Source organism: Mus caroli, unplaced genomic scaffold (genome assembly GCF_978045245.1).
Source record: "Mus caroli unplaced genomic scaffold, Mus_caroli_1 scaffold_8, whole genome shotgun sequence".
In the NCBI taxonomy this organism is placed as follows: Eukaryota; Metazoa; Chordata; class Mammalia; order Rodentia; family Muridae; genus Mus; species Mus caroli.
In genome coordinates, this window is record NW_028227263.1 from 139951907 (window position 1) to 139973875 (window position 21969).

At 42.4% G+C, this 21969-nt stretch overlaps 1 protein-coding gene across 2 annotated transcripts in view; it reads right to left on the bottom strand.

Annotated features, from left to right (window-relative positions):
* LOC147003727 (NACHT, LRR and PYD domains-containing protein 4C) overlaps positions 1–21969 on the bottom strand; it is a 41490-nt gene that overhangs the window by 9506 nt on the left and 10015 nt on the right. Inside the window, exons 3-6 of one of the 2 annotated variants that reach the window (XM_085841078.1) lie at positions 19815–19973; positions 19258–19422; positions 9175–9342; positions 1157–1327 (exon numbers count right to left, since the gene is read on the bottom strand). In XM_085841078.1, the coding sequence (XP_085697204.1) occupies positions 1157–1327; positions 9175–9342; positions 19258–19422; positions 19815–19973 (663 nt within the window). Of the gene's footprint in view, positions 1–1156; positions 1328–9174; positions 9343–19253; positions 19423–19814; positions 19974–21969 lie in introns of those variants that run through there. The other variant, XM_085841079.1, reaches the window with a different exon arrangement.

The window sequence follows — 21969 nt, forward strand, 5'->3', positions numbered from 1 at the left end:
CTCAGGTGGTTTATACTTTTAAACTACCTTTTCTTCTTTCTTTTTAGTGCTGGGGAATCATGGATACTTTTAATGTTTTCAAATATATATCCTTAATGATACTTTAGTGGGCTTTACAAAGCCATTATAAGAGGAAAAACACTATACAAGCATTTTAATTTTCTTCCTTACCCCTTTCTACATAGGACAAAAATGTTGGGACTCTGAGATTTCACAACAGATTAGGTAACAGTCCCACACATCTGGATTTCTCACCAAAAGCCATTTGATCATGGAATACTAGTCCACTTGGCATGATAAAAACAACTACCACGCTAAATCACTCAAATACCTCTTGCTTTTATAATTTGAAATCGAGAGATCTGTCGTTTATCTTCCCATTATTGTTACACTGCTGTTTATTTTTCCATGGTAGAATTTTCATGCAGAATAACTAATTCACACACACATTGCTGGGTTCCCTCTTCCTCATCTCTTTCTTTGGACACGAAATGTCTCCTACAGGCTCCTGTGTTTAAACACTTAGTCCCCAGATCGGGGCACTATTTTGGGAAGTTGGGAGACCTCTGGAACATTGGGGTCTAACAGGTAGACGTGGGCCAGTTGGTGTAGGCTTAAGGATTATATTCTAGACCCTGATTTTGGTTCCATACTCTGCTTCCTGATGCACAAAATTGAGAATAATTTTTATCCACTATGAGGCCACTTCATCATGCTTTTTCCCCAACAGAAGAGATGAGACCATTCCATACCATGACCTCGAATGACCCTGTCTCCCTTAAGTTGCTTCTGTCAGATATTTCATCACAGTCATGGTGATGAGAAATTCACTAATACACCCTTCTGTCTAGGATCTGGGCTCCAGTTTTCCATCTGTTGATATTTGTTCATCTTCTAGTGCCCATCCAAACTTCTTAACCATCCCTTCAGCTCTAGTCATAATTCCCCTCTTTCTCTCAGTCCCTTATGTCCATATTCTGAACAGCTTCCCACAACACACCAAAACCATGACACAGAGGCCAAGACACAGATCTATCTGTCCTAAGGAAAGGGTCTTCAGGAGCCTGAGGTGAGTGACCCTACCTGGCATACACTCAGGCATATATATTAAAGATTCTTAAACAGAGCCTCCAAGGCCAAGCTCAAAGAATCCTACCTTAGTGACTTCAGGACACTGTCTGGGAGAGTGAGAGCCCCACAGAGAACCTTCAGCCCTTTATCCTTCAGGTCATTGGAGCTGATGTCTAGGTGGTTCAGTGTTTTGTTCCGCCTAAGAACTTCCGAAAGGTAGTCCCAACATTGCTCACTGAGGGAACAGTTGGCTAACCTATCTCAGGGAAAGAAAGGCATGTAAGGGGGGAAATATAACAGTTCTACAACTTTGTAAGTAGCAGTAACAAAATATTCAAGTAAGATGAAGAACTCCTGGCTTAGTGGAACATATTTCCCTTCATCTGATTTCACACTAGATCTAGCATTGAAACTGAGTAAATTCACTGACAATGCTAATGTTTTGAAGAACTTACCTGAATCTAATCTGAATCCTTTATATTAGCAGTGTCTCAATGATACTTCTTATAGTGACATGGTTAGTGTAACATGGGCAACCATAGCAATGTTGTCTTGTATAATAAACAGTATGAAAATATATTTTAAAAACAATGTCTATGTGGTTTAGTTTCATTTCTGTTGTGAGAAAAATATCCTTATAAAAATCAATTTTGGCGGGGGGGGGGGGAGAGGCTCTAATTTAGCTCACTATTGCAGATTGCACTCTTTCATTGTGTGAAATCAAGGGGGCAGAAACTTCAAATAGCTGGCCACATCACATCTAGAGGCAAAGGTACAGAGAATCCATAGATGCATGGCTATGTTTTCTATTCTTCAATAATCCAGGACTCAATCCCAGGGTAATGGTGCTGCCCACTGAGGGCTGGGTCTTCACAGACTAATTAGCATAATTAAGACAATCTCTTAGAGACATGCTCATGGGCCCACCTGGACACTCCTTTATTGATACTCACTTCTCAGGTGAGTATCATTGTTCCAGGGTGACAGCTAACACTATCCATCATAATATGAAATATATAGGAATACATGACATGAAAAATCACCATCATTGGCCCTATCCAAAACACCAAACCTCTCTCCCATGTTCTAAAGTCCTTAATTTTCTTCCTTATTAGCTTACTCATTTATTCCATTCACAATTACAAGAGAGTTTCATTTAGTATGAGATGAAGTTTAGGGGTTCATGGGCATTATTCTCTGTGACTGTCCCATTCTGCATGACAAAACCAAGTTTCTGACACAAGTCTATGTGTCTGCTACAGGTACTTTAATCTAGTCAAACAGCTTTTAAAATTTAGTACAAGAAACCCTTGATATCTACGGGTAGCTGGGTTGAGTGTGGATGTGGGGTCAGGGTCGCTGTGGATGTAAAGCTCTGCAGGTACTCAAGAGCTCTATGTACAGTGGTTCAGCATGTGTCCAACCTGTCGATACTCTCCCATATACTAGTTCCAATTCCCTCCACATTTTTTTTTTTAGATATTTTCTTTATTTACATTTCAAATGTTATCCCCTTTCCTAGTTTCCCCTCTGAAGATCCCCTATCCCCTCCCCCTGTTCCCCAACCCACCCACTCCCATTCCTGGCCCTGGCACTCCCCTATACTGGGGCATAGAACCTTATCAGGAGCGAGGGCCTCTCCTCCCATTGATGACGGACTAGGCCATCCTCAGCTACATATGCAGCAAGAGCCATGAGTCCCACCATGTGTTTTCTTTGATTGATGCAGACCCATGGAGCTCTGGGGGTACTGGTTAGTTCATATTGATGTTCCTCCTATGGGTCTTCAGACCCATTCAGCTTCTTGGGTACTTTCTCTAGCTCCTTCATTGGGGACCTATGCTCTGTAAAATGGATGCCTGTGAGCATCCACTTCTGTATTTGCCAGGCAGTGGCAGAGCCTCACAAGAGACAGCTATATCAGGGTCCTTTCAGCAAAATCTTGCTGGTGTATGCAATGGTGTCAGCGTTTGGACTCGGATTATGGGATGGACCCCCGGTGAGGCAGTCTCTGGATGGATAGTCCATCCTTTCATCTCAGCTCCAAACTTGGTCTCTGTAACTCCTTCCATGGGTGTTTTGTTTCCAATTCTAAGAAATGACGAAGAGTCCACACTTTGGTCTTCCTTCTTCTTGAGTTTCATGTGTTTTGCAAATTGTATATATCCCCTTGATCTCCTTTTGTTGTTGAATTGCTCTGGCTAGGACTTCAAGTACTATATTGAATAGGTAGGGAGAAAGTGGGCAGCCTTGTCTAGTCCCTGATTTTAGTGAGATTGCTTTGAGTTTCTCTCCAGTTACTTTGATGTTGGGTACTGGTTTTCTGTAGATTGCTTTTATTATGTTTAGGTATGGGTCTTGAATTCCTGATCTTTCCAAGACTTTTATCATGAAGGGGTGTTGGATTTTGTCAAATGCTTTCACAGCATCTAATGAGATGATCATGTGGTTTTTGCCTTTGAGTTTGTTTACACAGTGGATTATGTTGATGGATTTCCATATATTCAACCATCCTTGCATCCCTAGAATGAAGCCTAGTTGGTCATGATGGATGATTGTTTTGAGGTGTTCTTGGGTTCACTTAGCAAGAATTTTATTGAGTACTTTTGCATTGATATTCATAAGGGTAATTGTTCAGAAGTTCTCTATCTCTGTTGGGTCTTTATGTGATTTAGGTATCAGAGTAATTGTGGCTTCGTAGAAGGTAGAATACCTTCTGATTCTATTTTGTGGAATAGTTTGAGAAGAACTGGAATTAGGTCTTCTTTGAAGGTCTGTTAGAACTTTGCACTAAACCCATCTTGTCCTGGGCTTTTTTTTTTTTTTTGGTTGGGAGACTATTAATGACTGCTTCTGATTTTTTTAGGGGATATAGGACTGTTTAGGCCATTAATCTGATTCTGATTTAACTTTGATGGCAGGTATCTGACTAGAAATTTGTCCATTTCATCCAGGTTTTCCAGTTTTGTTGAGTATAGCATTTTGTAGAAGGATCTGATGGTATTTTGGATTTCCTCAGGATCTGATGTTATGTCTCCCTTTTAATTTCTGATTTTGTTAATTAGGATGCTGTCCCTGTGCCCTGTAGTGAGTCTGGCTAGGGTTTATCTATCTTGCTGATTTTCTCTAAGAACTAGCTCCTGGTTTGGTTGATTCTGTGAATAGTTTGTTTTGTTTCCACTTGGTTGATTTCACCCCTGAGTTTGATTATTTCCTGCTGGCTACTCCTCTTGGGTGAATTTGCTTCCTTTTGTTCTAGAGCTTTTAGGTGTGCTGTCAAGCTGCTAGTGTATGCTCTCTCTAGTTTCTTTATGGAGGTACTCAGAGCTATTGAGTTTTCCTCTCAGGAATGCTTTCATTGTGTCCCATAAGTTTGGGTATGTTGTGGCTTAGTTTTCATTAAACTCTAAAAAGTCTTTAATTTCTATCTTTATTTCTTCCTTGACCAAGGTATCATTGAGAAGAGTGTTGTTCAGTTTCCATGTGAATGTTGGCTTTCTATTATTTATGTTGTTATTGAAGATCAGCCTTAGTCCATGGTGATCTGATAGAATGCATGGGATAATTTCAATATTTTTGTATCCATTGATGCCTGTTTTGTGACCTATTATATGGTCAATTTTGGAGAAAGTACCATGAAGTCCTGAGAAGAAGGTATATCCTTTTGTTTTAGGATAAAATGTTCTGTAGATATCTGTTAAATCCATTTGTTTCAAAACTTCTGTTAGTTTCACTGTCTCTGTTTAGTTTCTGTTTCCAGGATCTGTCCATTGATGAGAATGGGGTGTTGAAGTCTCCCCCTTTATTGTGTGAGGTGCAATGTGTGCTTTGAGCTTTACTAAAGTTTCTTTAATGAATGTGGCTGCCCTTGCATTTGGAGCATAGATATTCAGAATTGAGAGTTCATCTTGGAAGATTTTACCTTTGATGAGTGTGAAGTGTCCCTCCTTGTTTTTTTTGATAACTTTGGGTTGGAAGTTGATTTTAATCAATATTAGTATGGCTACTCCAGCCTGGTTTTTTCAGACCGTTTGCTTGGGAAATTGTTTTCCAGCCTTTCACTCTGAGGTAGTGTCTGTCTTTTTTCCAGAGATGGGCTTCCTGTAAGCAGGAAATTGTTGGGTCCTGTTTGTGTAGCCAGTCTGTTAGTCTATGTCTTTTTATTGGGGAATTGAGTCCATTGATAATAAGATACATTAAAGAAAAGTAATTGTTGCTTCCTGTTATTTTTGTTGTTAGAGTTGGGATTCTGTTCTCGTGGCTATCTTCTTTTTTTTAAAATTAGGTATTTATTTCATTTACATTTCCAATGCTATCCCAAAGGTCCCCCCCCCACGCTCCCCCACCCACCCACTCCCACTTCTTGGCCCTGGCGTTCCCCTGTACTGAGGCATATAAAGTTTGCATGACCAATGGGCCTCTCTTTCCACTGATGGATGACTAGGCCATCTTCTGATACATATGCAGCTAGAGACACGAGCTGCGGGGGGGGGGGGGGGAGTACTGGTTAGTTCATATTGCTGTTCCACCTATAGGGTTGCAGATTCCTCTAGCTCCTTGGTTACTTTCTCTAGCTCCTCCATTGGGGGCCCTGTGATCCATCCAATAGCTAAGTGTGAGCATCCACTTCTGTGTTTGCTAGGCCCTGGCACAGTCTCACAAGAGACAGCTATATCTGGGTCCTTTCAGCAAAATCTTGCTAGTGTATGCAATTGTGTCAGCGTTTGGAAGCTGATTATGGGATGGATCCCCAGATATGGCAGTTTCTAGCTGGTCCATCCTTTCGTCTCAGCTCCAAACTTTGTCTCTGTAACTCCTTCCATGGGTGTTTTGTTTCCAATTCTAAGAAGGGGCAGAGTGTCCACACTTTGGTCTTCGTTCTTCTTGAGTTTCCTGTGTTTAACCCCATTAAAAAATGGGGCTCAGAGCTAAACAAAGAATTCTCACCTGGCTGAGAAGTACCTGAAAAAATGTTCAACATCCTTAATCATCAGGGAAATGCAAATCAAAACAACCCTGAGATTCCATCTCACACCAGTCAGAATGGCTAAGATCAAAAATTCAGTTGACAGCAGATGCTGGTGAGGATGTGGAGAAAGAGGAACACTCCTCCATTGTTGGTGGGATTGCAAGCTTGTACAACCACTCTGGAAATCAGTCTGGTGGTTCCTCAGAAAATTGGACATAGTACTCCTGGGCATATATCCAGAAGATGTTCCAACTGGTAATAAGGACACATGCTCTACTATGTTCATAGCAGCTTTATTTATAATAGCCAGAAGCTGGAAAGAACCTGCCCCTCAACAGAGGAATGGATACAGAAAATGTGGTACATTTACACAATGGAGTAATACTCAGCTATTCCAAAGAATGAATTTATGAAACTCCTAGGCAAATGGATGTACATGGAGGGCATCATCCTGAGTGAGGTAACCCAATCACAAAAGAACTCACATGACATGTACTCACTGATAAGTGAATATTAGTCCAGAAACTTAGAATACCCAAGATATAAGGTACAATTTGTGGCTATCTTCTTTTAGGTTTGTTTAAAGATTACTTTCTTGCTTTTTCTAGGGCATAGTTTCTGTCCTTGTATTGGTGTTTTCCCGTTATTATCCTTTGAAGGGCTGAATTTGTGGAAAGATAATTTGTGAATTTGGTTTTGCCATGGAATACTTTGGTTTCTCCATCTATGGTAATTGAGAATTTTGCTGGGTATAGTAGCCTGGGCTGGCATTTGTGTTCTCTTAGTGTCTGTATAACATCATCCAGGATCTTCTGGATTTCATAGTCTTTGGTGAGAAGTCTGGTGTAATTCTAACAGGCCTGCCTTTATATGTTATTTGACCTTTTTTCCTTACTGTTCTTAATATTCTGTCTTTATTTTGTGCATTGTTGTCCTGATTATTATGTGTCAGGAAGAATTTCTTTTCTGGTCTAGTCTATTTGGAGTTCTGTAGGCTTCTTGTATGTATATGGGCATCTCTTTCTTTAGGTATGGGAAGTTTTCTTCTGTAATTTTGTTGAAGTTATTTGCTGGCCCTTTAAGTCATTCTTATCTATTCCTATTATCCGTAGGTTTGGTCTTTTCATTGTGTCCTGGATTTCTTGGATGTTTCGAGTTAGGATCTTTTGCATTTTCTTTGATAGTGTATCCATGTTTCCTATGGAATCTTCTGCACCTGAGATTCTCTCTTCCATCTCTTGTGTTCTGTTGCTGATGCTCCCATCTATGGTTCCTGATTTCTTTCCTAGGGATTCTATCTCCTGAGTTGTTTCCCTTTCGGTTTTATTTTTTCTACTTCCATTTTTAGATCCTGGATGGTTTTGTTTAATTCCACCACCTGTTTGATAGTGTTTTCCTATAACTCTCTGAGGGATTTTTGTGTTTCCTCTTTAAATGCTTCTAGCTGTTTAACTGTGTTTTCCTGTATTTCCTTCTTAAAGTCCTCCATCATTATCATGAGGAGTGATTTTAGATCTATGTCTTGCTTTTCTGTTGTGATGGTGTATCCAGGACTTGCTATGGTGGGAGAATTTGGACGATGCCAAGTAACCTTGGTTTCTGTTGCTTCTGCTTTTATGCTTGCCTCCTGCCATCTGATTATCTCAAGTTCTTGCTGCCTTCAATATATCTGATTGCAGCCTGTCCTTCCTATAATCCCAGTTGATTCAGGACTCCTCAGAGTCCAGCTTTCTCTGTGATCCTTTGATTGTGGGCTCCTGTGAACCTGATATTCTGGGTGTGTCAGAGTTCTTGGCAGTCAAGCTTCCTGTGAGATCCTGAAATACTGGTGTGACCCAGCTCCTGTTATCCTGGGATCCTGTTGTCCTAAGATCCTGGGCATGTTACAGTGCCTAGAAGTGATGTCTCCTTTGAGGATTTTGGAGCTCTCTGGTCTGTTCGAAATCAAGGTATACCAGAACTGATCAAGAGGAACCCAAGCCTTTGTTTAGAATGGGCTCTGGTGTCTTTTTTCATGCTGTCACAGGCCTGTCACAATTGGATTGGAACAGATGTTGTGTTCCACTCACCAGTGATCCTAAGATCGTGTGGAGAGACCTCTGTGGACTGTGGGGGTGTCTGCTGATCCTGCACCCAAGGTGTCCTGGTTCTGGCGCCGACTGGAAGGGCTTATTTTTAATTACGAGTATCTGTGTTGTGCTGTATGTGTTCTGTCCATGTGAGAGAGGGTGACTGTGAAGGCCAGAAGAGGATGTTTGAGTTCTCAGACCTAGAGCTACAAGTGGATGTTAAGTTGCCTAACACAGGTGCTAGGAAACAAATGGGTCCTTTGGAAGAGCAAAGTGTGTGTTCTTAACCACCGAGCCATCTCTCCAGCCCACTGTGCTTGTTTATGTTTCTTAGGCTTATGCTTTGAAGCTTCTGCTATGGGACTGCATCATTGGGAAGATATTATAACTAATTAATTTGTCTGTGTGGTGTCTGAGAGAATGCCATGGTTCCTGGACAGGATTCCTATAGATGGCCTTCCTCCAGTCAGCAGCTCAACACAGAAACTGTGACAACTCAAGGAAAGAAAGAATGCCCAAGCACCCTTTAGCTACATTCTAAGCCCAAGGAATAAGAGACTAGGTAACTGTCCTATCCCATTATGGATGCAAACAATACCCTCATATTATCCCAGTGAAGAGACACAGGCACCCCTTTACCACAGGAAACACTCTGTCCTTTGCTGTTTTGGAAGAAATAGTCCAGTTGGCTGAGATTAGTCTCTAGTCTGTTTTCTACCTATCTCTCTATGTTGCCTTGGAGATCTAACAGTGTGCATGTTGCATGTGTGCTCCTGTGTGTATAGGCTGATGCTAATGCTGGTGTCTTCCTCAGTTGCTCTCTGCCTTGTTCTGAGCCTGCGATTCACCAATATGGCTGATCCCTGAGCTCTAACACCCACCTAATCTTCACTCCTCAGCACTGGTATTACAGACATCATTTTTTGCTGATATCAGCATAGAAAGTACTCCCACCCACTGAGCCATTTCCCCAGACATACAACTGGCAGATTTTAGTAAGCAGAGTCTATATTCAAACTACTTCCACTGTCCCTACAGTGCACCCCACCTCCCAAGGCCACTTACACCAAGTTCTTCAGAATGCAGTCTGGGTGGCACAAAGCCTTGGACAGAGAGGATATCCCTTTGTCCAAGTTGTTAGATGACAAATTAAGATGCTTCAACATCTTGCTGCTGATCAGGACGGAGGCAAAGACCTTGCAGTCATCTGGTGAAAGGTTACAGGCTGCTACCCTGCAGGAAAAAGATAACGTCATACTGCTATTTCCTCTGCTATCCCCATGAAGGTTTGGGACTTCACAGAATTCTTTATTTAAAAAAAAAAGATTTACTCAATTACAAAAGAACACCCATGATATGCACTCACTGATAAGTGGATATTAGCCCAGAAACTTAGAATATCCAAGATACAATTTGCAAAACACAAGAAAAACAAGAAGAAGAAAGACCAACGTTTTTTGAATACTTTATTCCTCCTTAGAATAGGGAATAAAATACCCATGGAAGGAGTTACAGAGACAAAGTTTGAAGCTAAGATGAAAGGATGGACTTTCCAGAGACTACCCCATCTGGGGATCCATCCCATAATCAGCCACCAAACCCAGACCCTACTACATATGCCAGCAAGATTTTGCTGGAAGGACCCTGATATAGCTGTCTCTTGTGAGGCTATGCCAGTACTTGGCAAACACAGAAGTGGATGCTCACAGTCATCTATTGGATGGAACACAGGGCCCCCAATGGAGGGGCTAGAGAAAGTACCCAAGGAGCTGAAGGGGTCTGCAAACCTATAGGTGGAACAACAATATGAACTAACCAGTACCCCCAGAGCTCGTGCCTCTAGCTGCATATGTAGCAGAAGATGGCCTAGTCAGCCATCATTGGGAAGAGAAGCCCCTTGGTCTTGCAAACTTTATATGCCTCAGTACAGGGGAATGTCAGGGCCAAGAAGTGGGAGTGGGTGGGTAGGGGAGCAGGGAGGTGGGAGGGTACTGGGAACTTTTGGGATAGCATTGGGATAGACTATTGTTTATCTCTACAATTCCCTACAGCTGTTACTATGAGGGAAAGAGAAGGAAGGAACTCACAGGTGGAGAGAATGCTCTACTCTGCCTGGACCTCTCAGTGGGGAACTCCAGCAGAGCTGTGTCAAGGCCTCCCCAGTCATTTCTGCTGGATGAGCCCAAGCACCTGTCTTGTTCATGCTATTTGCAGACAATATCTATCTGCTGCAATTAGTTCTTTTATGTGGTGGCACAAAACAGACACCCTGCTCCTTCCCCCCGGACAGGAGCTGAAGAGTTTCCTCTGGCTGCTTCAGTGAGGTGCCCCCAGTCAGCTTTAGCTGGATTCATGCACTCTCCTATATGATGTCATCTTTAGTTTTCTCTCTCACTGGGCTATCCTAGTCTCCTATGATGATGTGTCAGATCTGGTAATAATTTGCTAGCTATCTGTGCCTTCTTTCTTCTACTTGCTACTTAATCTTTTTTAGTTTTTCTTGCTATATAACTCAATCATTCAAAACCCAAGCGTGGCTATCTTAGAACCATACAGAATACCAGTATCCATGGCAGAAAAATAGGATAAAGTGCACATATCAAGAACTGTAGGAGACGGCTTCTGGGACAGGCAGGAGCCACAGAGCCGCTGAGGCAGGCCCCAACGGCACCCTCCCAGCCGGAGGACAGAGACCTGCCCTGCAGAGAGCGCCATCTTGGCTCCGGGACTCCGCCGAACTTAGTCTACAGGTTAGAGTGAGGACCACAGAGGCAGACAGCTTCTGGGACAGGCGGGAGCCACAGAGCCGCTGAGGCAGCACCCTTTTGGGGCCGCAGACATCCGGCACCCTCCCAGTCGGAGGACAGTGACCTGCCCTGCAGGGAGCGCCATCTTGGCTCCGGGACTCCGCCGAGCTTAGTCTCTACAGGTCAGAGTGGGGACCACGGGGGCAGACGGCTTCTGGGACAGGCAGGAGCCACAGAGCCGCTGAGGCAGCACCCTTTTGGGGCCGCAGACTTCCGGCACCCTCCCAGCCGGAGGACAGAGACCTGCCCTGCAGAGAGTGCCATCTTGGCTCCAGGACTCCGCCGAACTTAGTCTACAGGTTAGAGTGAGGACCACAGAGGCAGACAGCTTCTGGGACAGGCGGGAGCCACAGAGCCGCTGAGGCAGCACCCTTTTGGGGCCGCAGACATCCGGCACCCTCCCAGTCGGAGGACAGTGACCTGCCCTGCAGGGAACACCATCTTGGCTCCGGGACTCCGCCGAGCTTAGTCTCTACAGGTCAGAGTGGGGACCACGGGGGCAGACGGCTTCTGGGACAGGCGGGAGCCACAGAGCTGCTGAGGCAGCACCCTTTAGGGGCCGCAGACATCCGGCACCCTCCCAGTCGGAGGACAGTGACCTGCCCTGCAGGGAGCGCCATCTTGGCTCCGGGACTCCGCCGAACTTAGTCTGTACAGGTCAGAGTGAGGACCACAGAGGCAGACAGCTTCTGGGACAGGCGGGAGCCACAGAACCGCTGAGGCAGCACCCTTTTGGGGCCGCAGACACCCGACACCCTCCCAGCCGGAGAACAGTGACCTGCCCTGCAGGGAGCGCCATCTTGGCTCCGGGACTCCGCTGAACTTAGTCTGTACAGGTCTGCTGACAGAGGATACTCAGAATCCCCAGAAGAACAACCTCTGAACAGAGACAACTATAACAACTCCAGAGATTACCAGATGGCGAGAGGTAAAGGTAAGAATCTTACTAACAGAAACCAAGACCACTCACCATCATCAGGACCCAGCACTCCCACTTCGCCCAGTCCAGGGCACCCCAACACACCTGAAAAACTAGACCTGGATTTAAAAGCATATCTCATGATGATGGTAGAGGACATCAAGAAGGACTTTAAAGAACTACAGGAGAACATGGTTAAAGAGTTACAAGTCCTTAAAGAAAAACAGGAAAACACAACCAAAATGGTAGAAGTCCTTAAAGAGAAACAGGAAAACACATCCAATCAGATGATGGAAATGAACAAAACCATACTAGACCTAAAAAGGGAAGTAGACACAATAAAGAAAACCCAAAATGAGGCAACACTGGAGATAGAAACCCTAGGAAAGAAATCTGGAACCATAGATGCAAGCATCAGCAACAGAATACAAGAGATGGAAGAGAGAATCTCAGGTGCAGAAGATTCCATAGAGAACATGGGCACAACAATCAAGGAAAATGGAAAATGCAAAAAGATCCTAACTCAAAACATCCAGGAAATACAGGACACAATGAGAAGACCAAACCTACGGATAATAGGAGTGGATGAGAATGAAGATTTTCAACTCAAAGGACCAGCAAACATCTTCAACAAAATTATAGAAGAAAACTTCCCAAATCTAAAGAAAGAGATGCCCATGAACATACAAGAAGCCTACAGAACTCCAAATAGGCTGGACCAGAAAAGAAATACCTCCCGACACATAATAATCAGAACAACAAATGCACTAAATAAAGATAGAATACTAAAAGCAGTAAGAGAAAAAGGCCAAGTAACATATAAAGGCAAGCCTATCAGAATTACACCAGATTTTTCACCAGAGACTATGAAAGCTAGAAGATCCTGGACAGATGTTATACAGACACTAAAAGAACACAAATTCCAGCCCAAGCTACTATACCCAGCCAAACTCTCAATTAACATAGATGGAGAAACCAAAGTATTCCACGACAAAGCCAAATTCACACATTATCTCTCCACGAATCCAGCCCTTCAAAGGATAATAACAGAAAAAAACCAATACAAGGACAGGAACCACGCCCTAGAAACAACAAGAAGGTAATCCCTCAACAAACCTAAAAGAAGACAGCCACAAGAACAGAATGCCAACTTTAACAACAAAAATAACAGGAAACAACAATTACTTTTCCTTAATATCTCTTAATATCAATGGACTCAACTCCCCGATAAAAAGACATAGACTAACAAACTGGCTACACAAACAAGACCCAACATTTTGCTGCTTACAAGAAACTCATCTCAGAGAAAAAGATAGACACTACCTCAGAATGAAAGGCTGGAAAACAATTTTCCAAGCAAATGGTCTGAAGAAACAAGCTGGAGTAGCCATTCTAATATCAGATAAGATTGACTTCCAACCCAAAGTCATCAAAAAAGACAGGGAGGGGCACTTCATACTCATCAAAGGTAAAATCCTCAAAGAGGAACTATCAATCCTGAATACCTATGCTCCAAATACAAAGGCAGCCTCATTCATTAAAGAAACTTTAGTAAATCTCAAAGCACACATTGCACCTCATACAATAATAGTGGGAGACTTCAACACACCACTTTCACCAATGGACAGATCATGGAAACAGAAACTAAACAGGGACACAGTGAAACTAACAGAAGTTATGGATCAAATGGATCTGGCAGATATCTACAGAACATTTTACCCTAAAACAAAAGGATACACCTTCTTCTCAGCACCTCATGGTACCTTCTCCAAAATTGACCACGTAATTGGGCACAAAACAGGACTCAACAGATACAAAAACATTGAAATTGTCCCATGCATCCTATCAGATCACCATGGACTAAGGCTGATCTTCAATAACAAAATAAATAATAGAAAGCCAACCTTCACGTGGAAACTGAACAACACTCTTCTCAATGATACCTTGGTCAAGGAAGGAATAAAGAAAGAAATTAAGGACTTTTTAGAGTTCAATGAAAATGAAGCCACAACATACCCAAACTTATGGGACGCAATGAAAGCATTTCTAAGAGGAAAACTCATAGCTATGAGTGCCTCCAAAAGGAAACTAGAGAGAGCACACATTAGCAGCTTGACAACACACCTAAAAGCACTAGAACAAAAGGAAGCAAATTCACCCAAGAGGAGTAGACGGCAGGAAATAATCAAACTCAGGGGTGAAATCAACCAAGTGGAAACAAGAAAAACTATTCAAAGAATCAACCAATCAAGGAGCTGGTTCTTTGAGAAAATCAACAAGATAGATAAACCCTTAGCCAGACTCACTAGAGGGCACAGGGAAAGCATCCTAATTAACAAAATCAGAAATGAAAAAGGAGACATAACAACAGATCCTGAAGACATCCAAAACACCATCAGATCCTTCTACCAAAGGCTATACTCAACAAAACTGGAGAACCTGGATGAAATGGAGAAGTTCCTAGACAGATACCAGGTACCAAAGTTGAATCAAGATCAGGTTAATGATCTAAACAGCCCTATATCCCCCAAAGAAATAGAAGCAGTCATTAATAGTCTCCCAACCAAAAAAAGCCCAGGACCAGATGGGTTTAGTGCAGAGTTCTATCAGACCTTCAAAGAAGATCTAATCCCAGTTCTTCACAAACTATTCCACAAAACAGAAACAGAAGGTACTCTACCCAACTCATTCTATGAAGCCACAATTACTCTGATACCTAAACCACAAAAAGACCCAACAAAGATAGAAAACTTCAGACCAATATCCCTTATGAATATTGATGCAAAAATCCTCAATAAAATTCTTGCTAACCGAATCCAAGAACACATCAAAACAATCATCCATCCTGACCAAGTAGGTTTCATCCCAGGGATGCAGGGATGGTTCAATATACGGAAATCCATCAACGTAATCCAGTATATAAACAAACTCAAAGACAAAAACCACATGGTCATCTCGTTAGATGCGGAAAAAGCATTTGACAAGATCCAACACCCATTCATGATAAAAATCTTGGAAAGAGCAGGAATTCAAGGCCCATACCTAAACATGATAAAAGCAATCTACAGCAAACCAGTAGCCAACATCAAAGTAAATGGTGAGAAGCTTGAAGCAATCCCTCTAAAATCAGGGACTAGACAAGGCTGTCCACTTTCTCCATACCTATTCAACATTGTACTTGAAGTCCTAGCCAGAGCAATTCGACAACAAAAGGAGATCAAAGGGATACAAATTGGAAAAGATGAAGTCAAAATATCACTTTTTGCAGATGATATGATAGTATATATAAGTGACCCTAAAAATTCCACCAGAGAACTCCTAAGCCTGATAAACAGCTTCGGTGAAGTAGCTGGATATAAAATTAACTCAAACAAATCAATGGCCTTTCTCTACACAAAGAATAAACAGGCTGAGAAAGAAATTAGGGAAACAACACCCTTCTCAATAGTCACAAATAATATAAAATATCTTGGCGTGACTCTAACTAAGGAAGTGAAAGATCTGTATAATAAAAACTTCAAGTCTCTGAAGAAAGAAATTATAGAAGATCTCAGAAGATGGAAAGATCTCCCATGCTCATGGATTGGCAGGATCAACATTGTAAAAATGGCTATCTTGCCAAAAGCAATCTACAGATTCAATGCAATCCCCATCAAAATTCCAACTCAATTCTTCAACGAATTAGAAAGTGCAATCTGCAAATTCATCTGGAATAACAAAAACCCTAGGATAGCAAAAACTCTTCTCAAGGATAAAAGAACCTCTGGTGGAATCACCATGCCGGACCTAAAGCTCTACTACAGAGCAATTGTGATAAAAACTGCATGGTACTGGTATAGTGACAGACAAATAGACCAATGGAATAGAATTGAAGACCCAGAAATGAATCCACACACCTATGGTCACTTGATCTTCGACAAGGGAGCTAAAAACATCCAGTGGAAGAAAGACAGCATTTTCAACAAATGGTGCTGGCACAACTGGTTGTTAACATGTAGAAGAATGCGAATCGATCCATTCCTATCTCCTTGTACTAAGGTCAAGTCTAAGTGGATCAAGGAACTTCACATAAAACCAGAGACACTGAAACTTATAGAGGAGAAAGTGGGGAAAAGCCTTGAAGATATGGGCACAGGGGAAAAATTCCTGAATAGAACAGTAATGGCTTGTGCTGTAAGATCGAGAATTGACAAGTGGGACCTCATGAAACTACAAAGCTTCTGCAAGGCTAAAGACACCATCAATAAGACAAAAAAACCACCAACAGATTGGGAAAGGATCTTCACCTATCCTAAATCAGATAAGGGACTAATATCCAATATATATAAAGAACTCAAGAAGGTGGACTCCAGAAAGTCAAATAACCCCATTAAAAAATGGGGCTCAGAACTGAACAAAGAATTCTCGCCTGAGGAATACCGAATGGCAGAGAAACACCTGAAAAAATGTTCAACATCCTTAATCATCAGGGAAATGCAAATCAAAACAACCCTGAGATTCCACCTCACACCAGTCAGAATGGCTAAGATCAAAAATTCAGGTGACAGCAGTTGCTGGCGAGGATGTGGAGAAAGAGGAACACTCCTCCATTGTTGGTGGGATTGCAAGCTTGTACAACCACTCTGGAAATCAGTCTGGCGGTTCCTCAGAAAATTGGACATAGTACTACCGGAGGATCCAGCAATACCTCTCCTGGGCATATATCCAGAAGATGTCCCAACCGGTAAAAAGGACACATGTTCCACTATGTTCATAGCAGCCCTATTTATAATAGCCAGAAGCTGGAAAGAACCCAGATGTCCCTCAACAGAGGAATGGATACAGAAATTATGGTACATTTACACAATGGAGTACTACTCAGCTATTAAAAAGAATGAATTTATGAAATTCCTAGCCAAATGGATGGACCTGGAGGGCATCATCTTGAGTGAAGTAACACAATCACAAAAGAACTCACACAATATGTATTCACTGATAAGTGGATATTAGCCCAAAACTTAGGATACCCAAGATTTAAGATACAATTTGCTAAACGCATGAAACTCAAGAAGAATGAAGACCAAAGTGTGGACACTGTGCACCTTCTCAGAATTGGGAACAAAACACCCAGGGAAGGAGTTACAGAGACAAAGTTCGTAGCGGTGATGAAAGGATGGACCATTTAGAGACTGCCGTACCCAGGGATCCATCCCATAATCAACTTCTAAACACTGACACCATTGCATACACTAGCAAGATTTTGCTGAAAGGACCCAAATATAGCTGTCTCTTGTGAGACGATGTTGGGGCCTAGCAAACACAGGAGTGGATGTTCACAGTCAGCTATTGGATGTATCACAGGGCTCCCAATGGAGAAGCTAGAGTAAGTACCCAAGGAGCTAAAGGGATCTGCAACCCTATTGTTGGAACAACATGATGTACTAACTAGAACCCCGGAGCTCTTGTCTCTAGCTGCATATGTATCGAAAGATGGCCTAGTCAGCCTTCAATGGAAAGAGAGGCCCATTGGACTTGCAAACTTTATATGCCCCAATATAGGGGAATGCCAGGGCCAAAAGAATGGGAATGGGTGGATAGGGAAGTGGGGGGGCGCTATGGGGGACTTTTGGGATAGCATTGGAAACGTAATTGAGGAAAATATGTAATAAAAATATTAAAAAAAAAAAAAAAAAAAAAAAAAAAAAAAAAAAAAAGAACTGTAGGGCTGGAGATGGCTCAGTGGTTAAAAGCACTGACTCTTCTTCCACAGGTCCTGAGTTCAAATCCCAGCAAACACATGGTGGCTCACAACCATCTGTAATGAAAATCAATGCCCTTTTCTGGTGTGTCTGAAGACAGCTACAGTGTACTCATGTAAATAAAATAAATAAATCTTAAAAAAATAACTGTAGTCCTCCACATTCATCCCCACCTTCCTTTTCTGTCACTAGCCACAAACCAGGAACCATTATCCTTGCCTCTAAGTCCTAACTATCTTTGAACTTTTCTTGTGAAGTTTGCATACATATGTTTATAAATGACATCTGTTTGGATCAAATTCATGCCACCAACAATATCTGAGCTCCATCTAGATATGACCAATACCTACGGGATTTTCACCTGGCTTACTGTCAGTCAGAATTTCAACTTTTCAGGTATGAACACCGGCCATGAACACCTGTTTAGGAAGCACATCGAGTCATGTAACATAGATAGAACATGTGCTCAGCATAGATAGAACACGTGTTTAGCATAGATAGAACATGTGCTCAGCATAGATAGAACATGTGCTCAGCATAGATAGAACACGTGTTTAGCATAGATAGAACACATGCTTAGCATAGATAGAACATATGCTTAGCAGAAGAGTGCTGAGTTCTACTCTGTCAGAAGCTATGCAATCTGTACAGGGGCAATGCTTTCCAAAGTGTATATACCCATGTAGAAATTAACTCTCACATTCCACAATCAGATCAATTTTTAAAAAATTTACTCATTTTTAAACTTCACATCTGAGTGTTTTGCCTGCATGTGTCCATGTACCAGATGCCTACAGATGTCAGAAGGTATAAGATCCTGTAGAATTAGAGTTACAGATGGTAGTGAACCACCACATGGGTGCCAAGGATTGAACTTGGGTCTCTGGAAGAGCAACAATAGCTCCCAATAACTCACCGTTTTACATTATTATAAATTACATTAATTTATTTATTTGCATGTGTGTGTATGACCAAGCACACATGCTACAGCATGCAAAAAGGGCATGTGAGAGAATGTCAAACGAAAGAAACAACTTGTAGAAGTTGGTTCTTTCCTTTCCTTTCTCCATGTGGGTCCTGGGATAGAACTCAGGTTGTAGGGTTGGTAACAAGTGCCTTAATTCACTGATCCATCTCATTGACCAGTGGTGATCAGTTCTTAAAGTGAGGAAGTCTACACATGAATAACAGAAAAATAGGACATAAGTGCACAAGTTAAAAACTGTAGTCCTGAGATGGTTTTAATGTCAATGTGACACAATCTAAAATCACCTAAAAAGGGAGTCTCAATGAAGGGTTCTCCAGATGGGGAAGACCTGTGGCCATGTTTTTGGGTGATTTCTTGATGAAGTTAACTGAGGTGGTAAAACCCATCCACTGTGGGTGGCACCAATCTTTAGGAAGCAGGATCCTGGCCTGTATAGGAGTGGAGGAAGTCAGTTGATCACTAGCATGTGTGCATTAATCCACTCTTGATCGTGCATGAGATGTGACTATGCTTCCAGATTGTTGCTACCCTGGCTTCCCACAGCAATGGCTTATAAGCTGAAACCCAGTAACCTTTTCTTCTTCTTCTTCTTCTCTATCATTGCTTAGGTCAGGGCATTTTGTCACAGCAAGTGGATCAAAACTAAGATGCCTCTTTTAAGGGGAGTCAGTGAGCTAGGAGAACACACAGACTTACATCAGCTTTTCTATGTTGCACTCTGCCTGGCTCAAGACATCACACAAAAGTTTCACATCACCGTGGGACAGGAATGTGAGGTTGAGGTCCAAGTGCTGCAACCACTGGTTCTGAATCAACTCAAAGAACAGATGGTTATCACATAGGAAGGTCACATTATTTACCCTGTAGAACAAAGAGAGGGATCCATTAGTTTCCACTAAGCTCTCATCTTTGGCAAGAGCCTATATCCCATAATGACAGCATCACTCTAATTTTGTAACCCAGTGGCACAGCTCACTAGGTTATTTTTCTCTTCTATGTGGAATTCTGAGAAAAGTTTGTAGGCAAGGTTGGCTGTCACATGAAGAAGCCCTGCATACACTTTCATCATTGTAAAATTCATGGGACATCCCTCAATGAAGAATGATCAGCCACACAAGTTAGTGGTACCAAGCCAGTTGAGATTCTACTTCGAACTGTATAAGCCTTCATTTATGCAGTTAGCTGAGAGATGGTGGGAAGGCAAGTCCATTACTTCCATGATATGACCACATCAAAGTTGAACTCTAACTTACACAAGTGCTTTAAGGGTGCAGCTGGGGTACTTCAGATGACTATATAACATCAAAGAGGCTGTTTCATTGAGAATAGTGTTTTTCACTTGGAGTACGTAGATGTCCTTACTGCTTATGAGCACAGAGCACATATGATGCCAACACATGAGTAGCTTTTCCCTGTAACAGAGGACAAAGAAATACATTCCACTGTTAGAAAAGTTAATTCAAGGCACTAGGGAGATGGCTCAGTGGTTAAGAGCATTTCTTGTTCTCACAGAGGACCCAAGTTCAGATTCTAGCACCAACATGGTGGCTTACAACTACCCTAACTCCAATGCCAGGGTTATCTGACACACTCTCTGGCCACCATGGGTGCTGTATGCACACATGTAGGCAAAACATTTGTACACATAAAATAAACAAATCATAAAACCTGCCAGCACTTTTGGTTCTACTCATTTACAAAAAGTTAAGTCAAGCCATTCACAGCACATAAATGTGGCAAACTGACTCCCGAACAGGTTAAGGGTAGCCAGCTAAGGTCATTTCATGTCTGCAGTTCTTAGCCAGACATGTGGCAAGGTCTGTGGGATTCTGATGTTATAGCTTGAGGGTAGAGATGCAGTTAATGTCTATTGGGAAATGGCCAGAGAATTCTGAGAATCCTACACACTGGGGACCAGGCTTGTTTGGGGCTATCACCTATCCTCCCAACTCCCACAACAGGGTAAGATAATGCATCTAACTTTAAGGAATAATATAGAGAGGAGGAGACTGCACACGAACACAGTGGTGACATAGAGTTGACCAACACAACCCTATACGTGTCTGCATGCAATCTATCCTGAAGGCCCTTGAGAGTAGGGCATATTCCTGGTTATTCTCACACATAAGATCACATTTTAAACTGCCTGGCACATCAGTAGAAGAAAATGAGAGGACTGATGCCCTGATTATGGCTGTAGACGTGGAATTGCTAGAATAAGACAGAATGTTACACCAGCAATTTCACCTTTCTCCTCAGAATTTACATAAGCCCTTGCTCGAATTGCCTATCTCCCAATGTAAACATCTTGCAAGGTTCTGTGCAACTTGTGCACCTCTTCTACCACTGGGTCCCCTTGGCAGATCAGGACTTAACCCTAGAGGTCTACTCCCCAGTGCAACCTGGCAAATGGGTGTCACTCATTATCCAGCCTTTGGTAATCTCAGGTATGTACATATTGTGGTAGATACTTGCTCAGCCTTTGTAGATGCTGTGGCCATGGCAGGTGAAAAGGCCTCTCATGTTATTAAGGCCATGAAATCAACAATGCTGGTAATGGGAGCACCTTGGGCACTCAAGACTGACAATGACCTGCTTACTCATCTCAGCAGTTCAGCATCTTCCTATCCTCATGGAGGATCAGTCACTCCTTTGGGATACCCTATAATCCTCAAGGCCAGGCAAGCACAGAAAGAGCAAATCGTTCCTTGAAGGGAACATTTGCTAGGGCTACCTCCTCAGAATCCAAAAGAGATCCGCACCTAGCCTTGGTGGAGTTCCTGTTCCACGTGAACTTTCTCTCCTTAGATGAGAAAGGGATGAGTCCTGCTTGCTTACAAACATTGTGCATTTTTGCTGCCGAGGGATGCTCCCCTCCCATTAGTTAGATGGAGGGACCCAATAACCTGTCAATGGCAACTGTCCGCTCCACTTCTGACAAGGGGGCAAGGTTATGCTTGTGTTTTTCCCCAGGATGCAACTGTGCTAATATGGGTACCCTCAAGAGATGTTGGCCTGGCTATGGACAAGGGATCAATGAAGGAGCCAGAAGATGACCAGGATATGGAGATATAATGTGCATACTGTGTTTATTAGTTTTTCTTCAGCCTGGGAGGGCCAATGAGTTTTGGGTTTTGGTGCTCTGCCCTTCATTCTTTTTGTCTGTGGCAGTTAACTCCCCAGCTTACCCTTGTTCTTTTCTCTTCCAATGTGAATTTGGGTTTGTCTTTCATGGACTTAGTCACTACTACACAACAATTAGAAGGCACTAGGTCCACGGAGGAAATTCTCTGCTTTATTACCAATGTCTCCTCTGTCAGCTCTTGTATCCAACTATACAATATGACCATGGGGGACTTTCATGGTGATCTAACCCATGGTACCATGTTAGGCATGAAAGTTCACGTT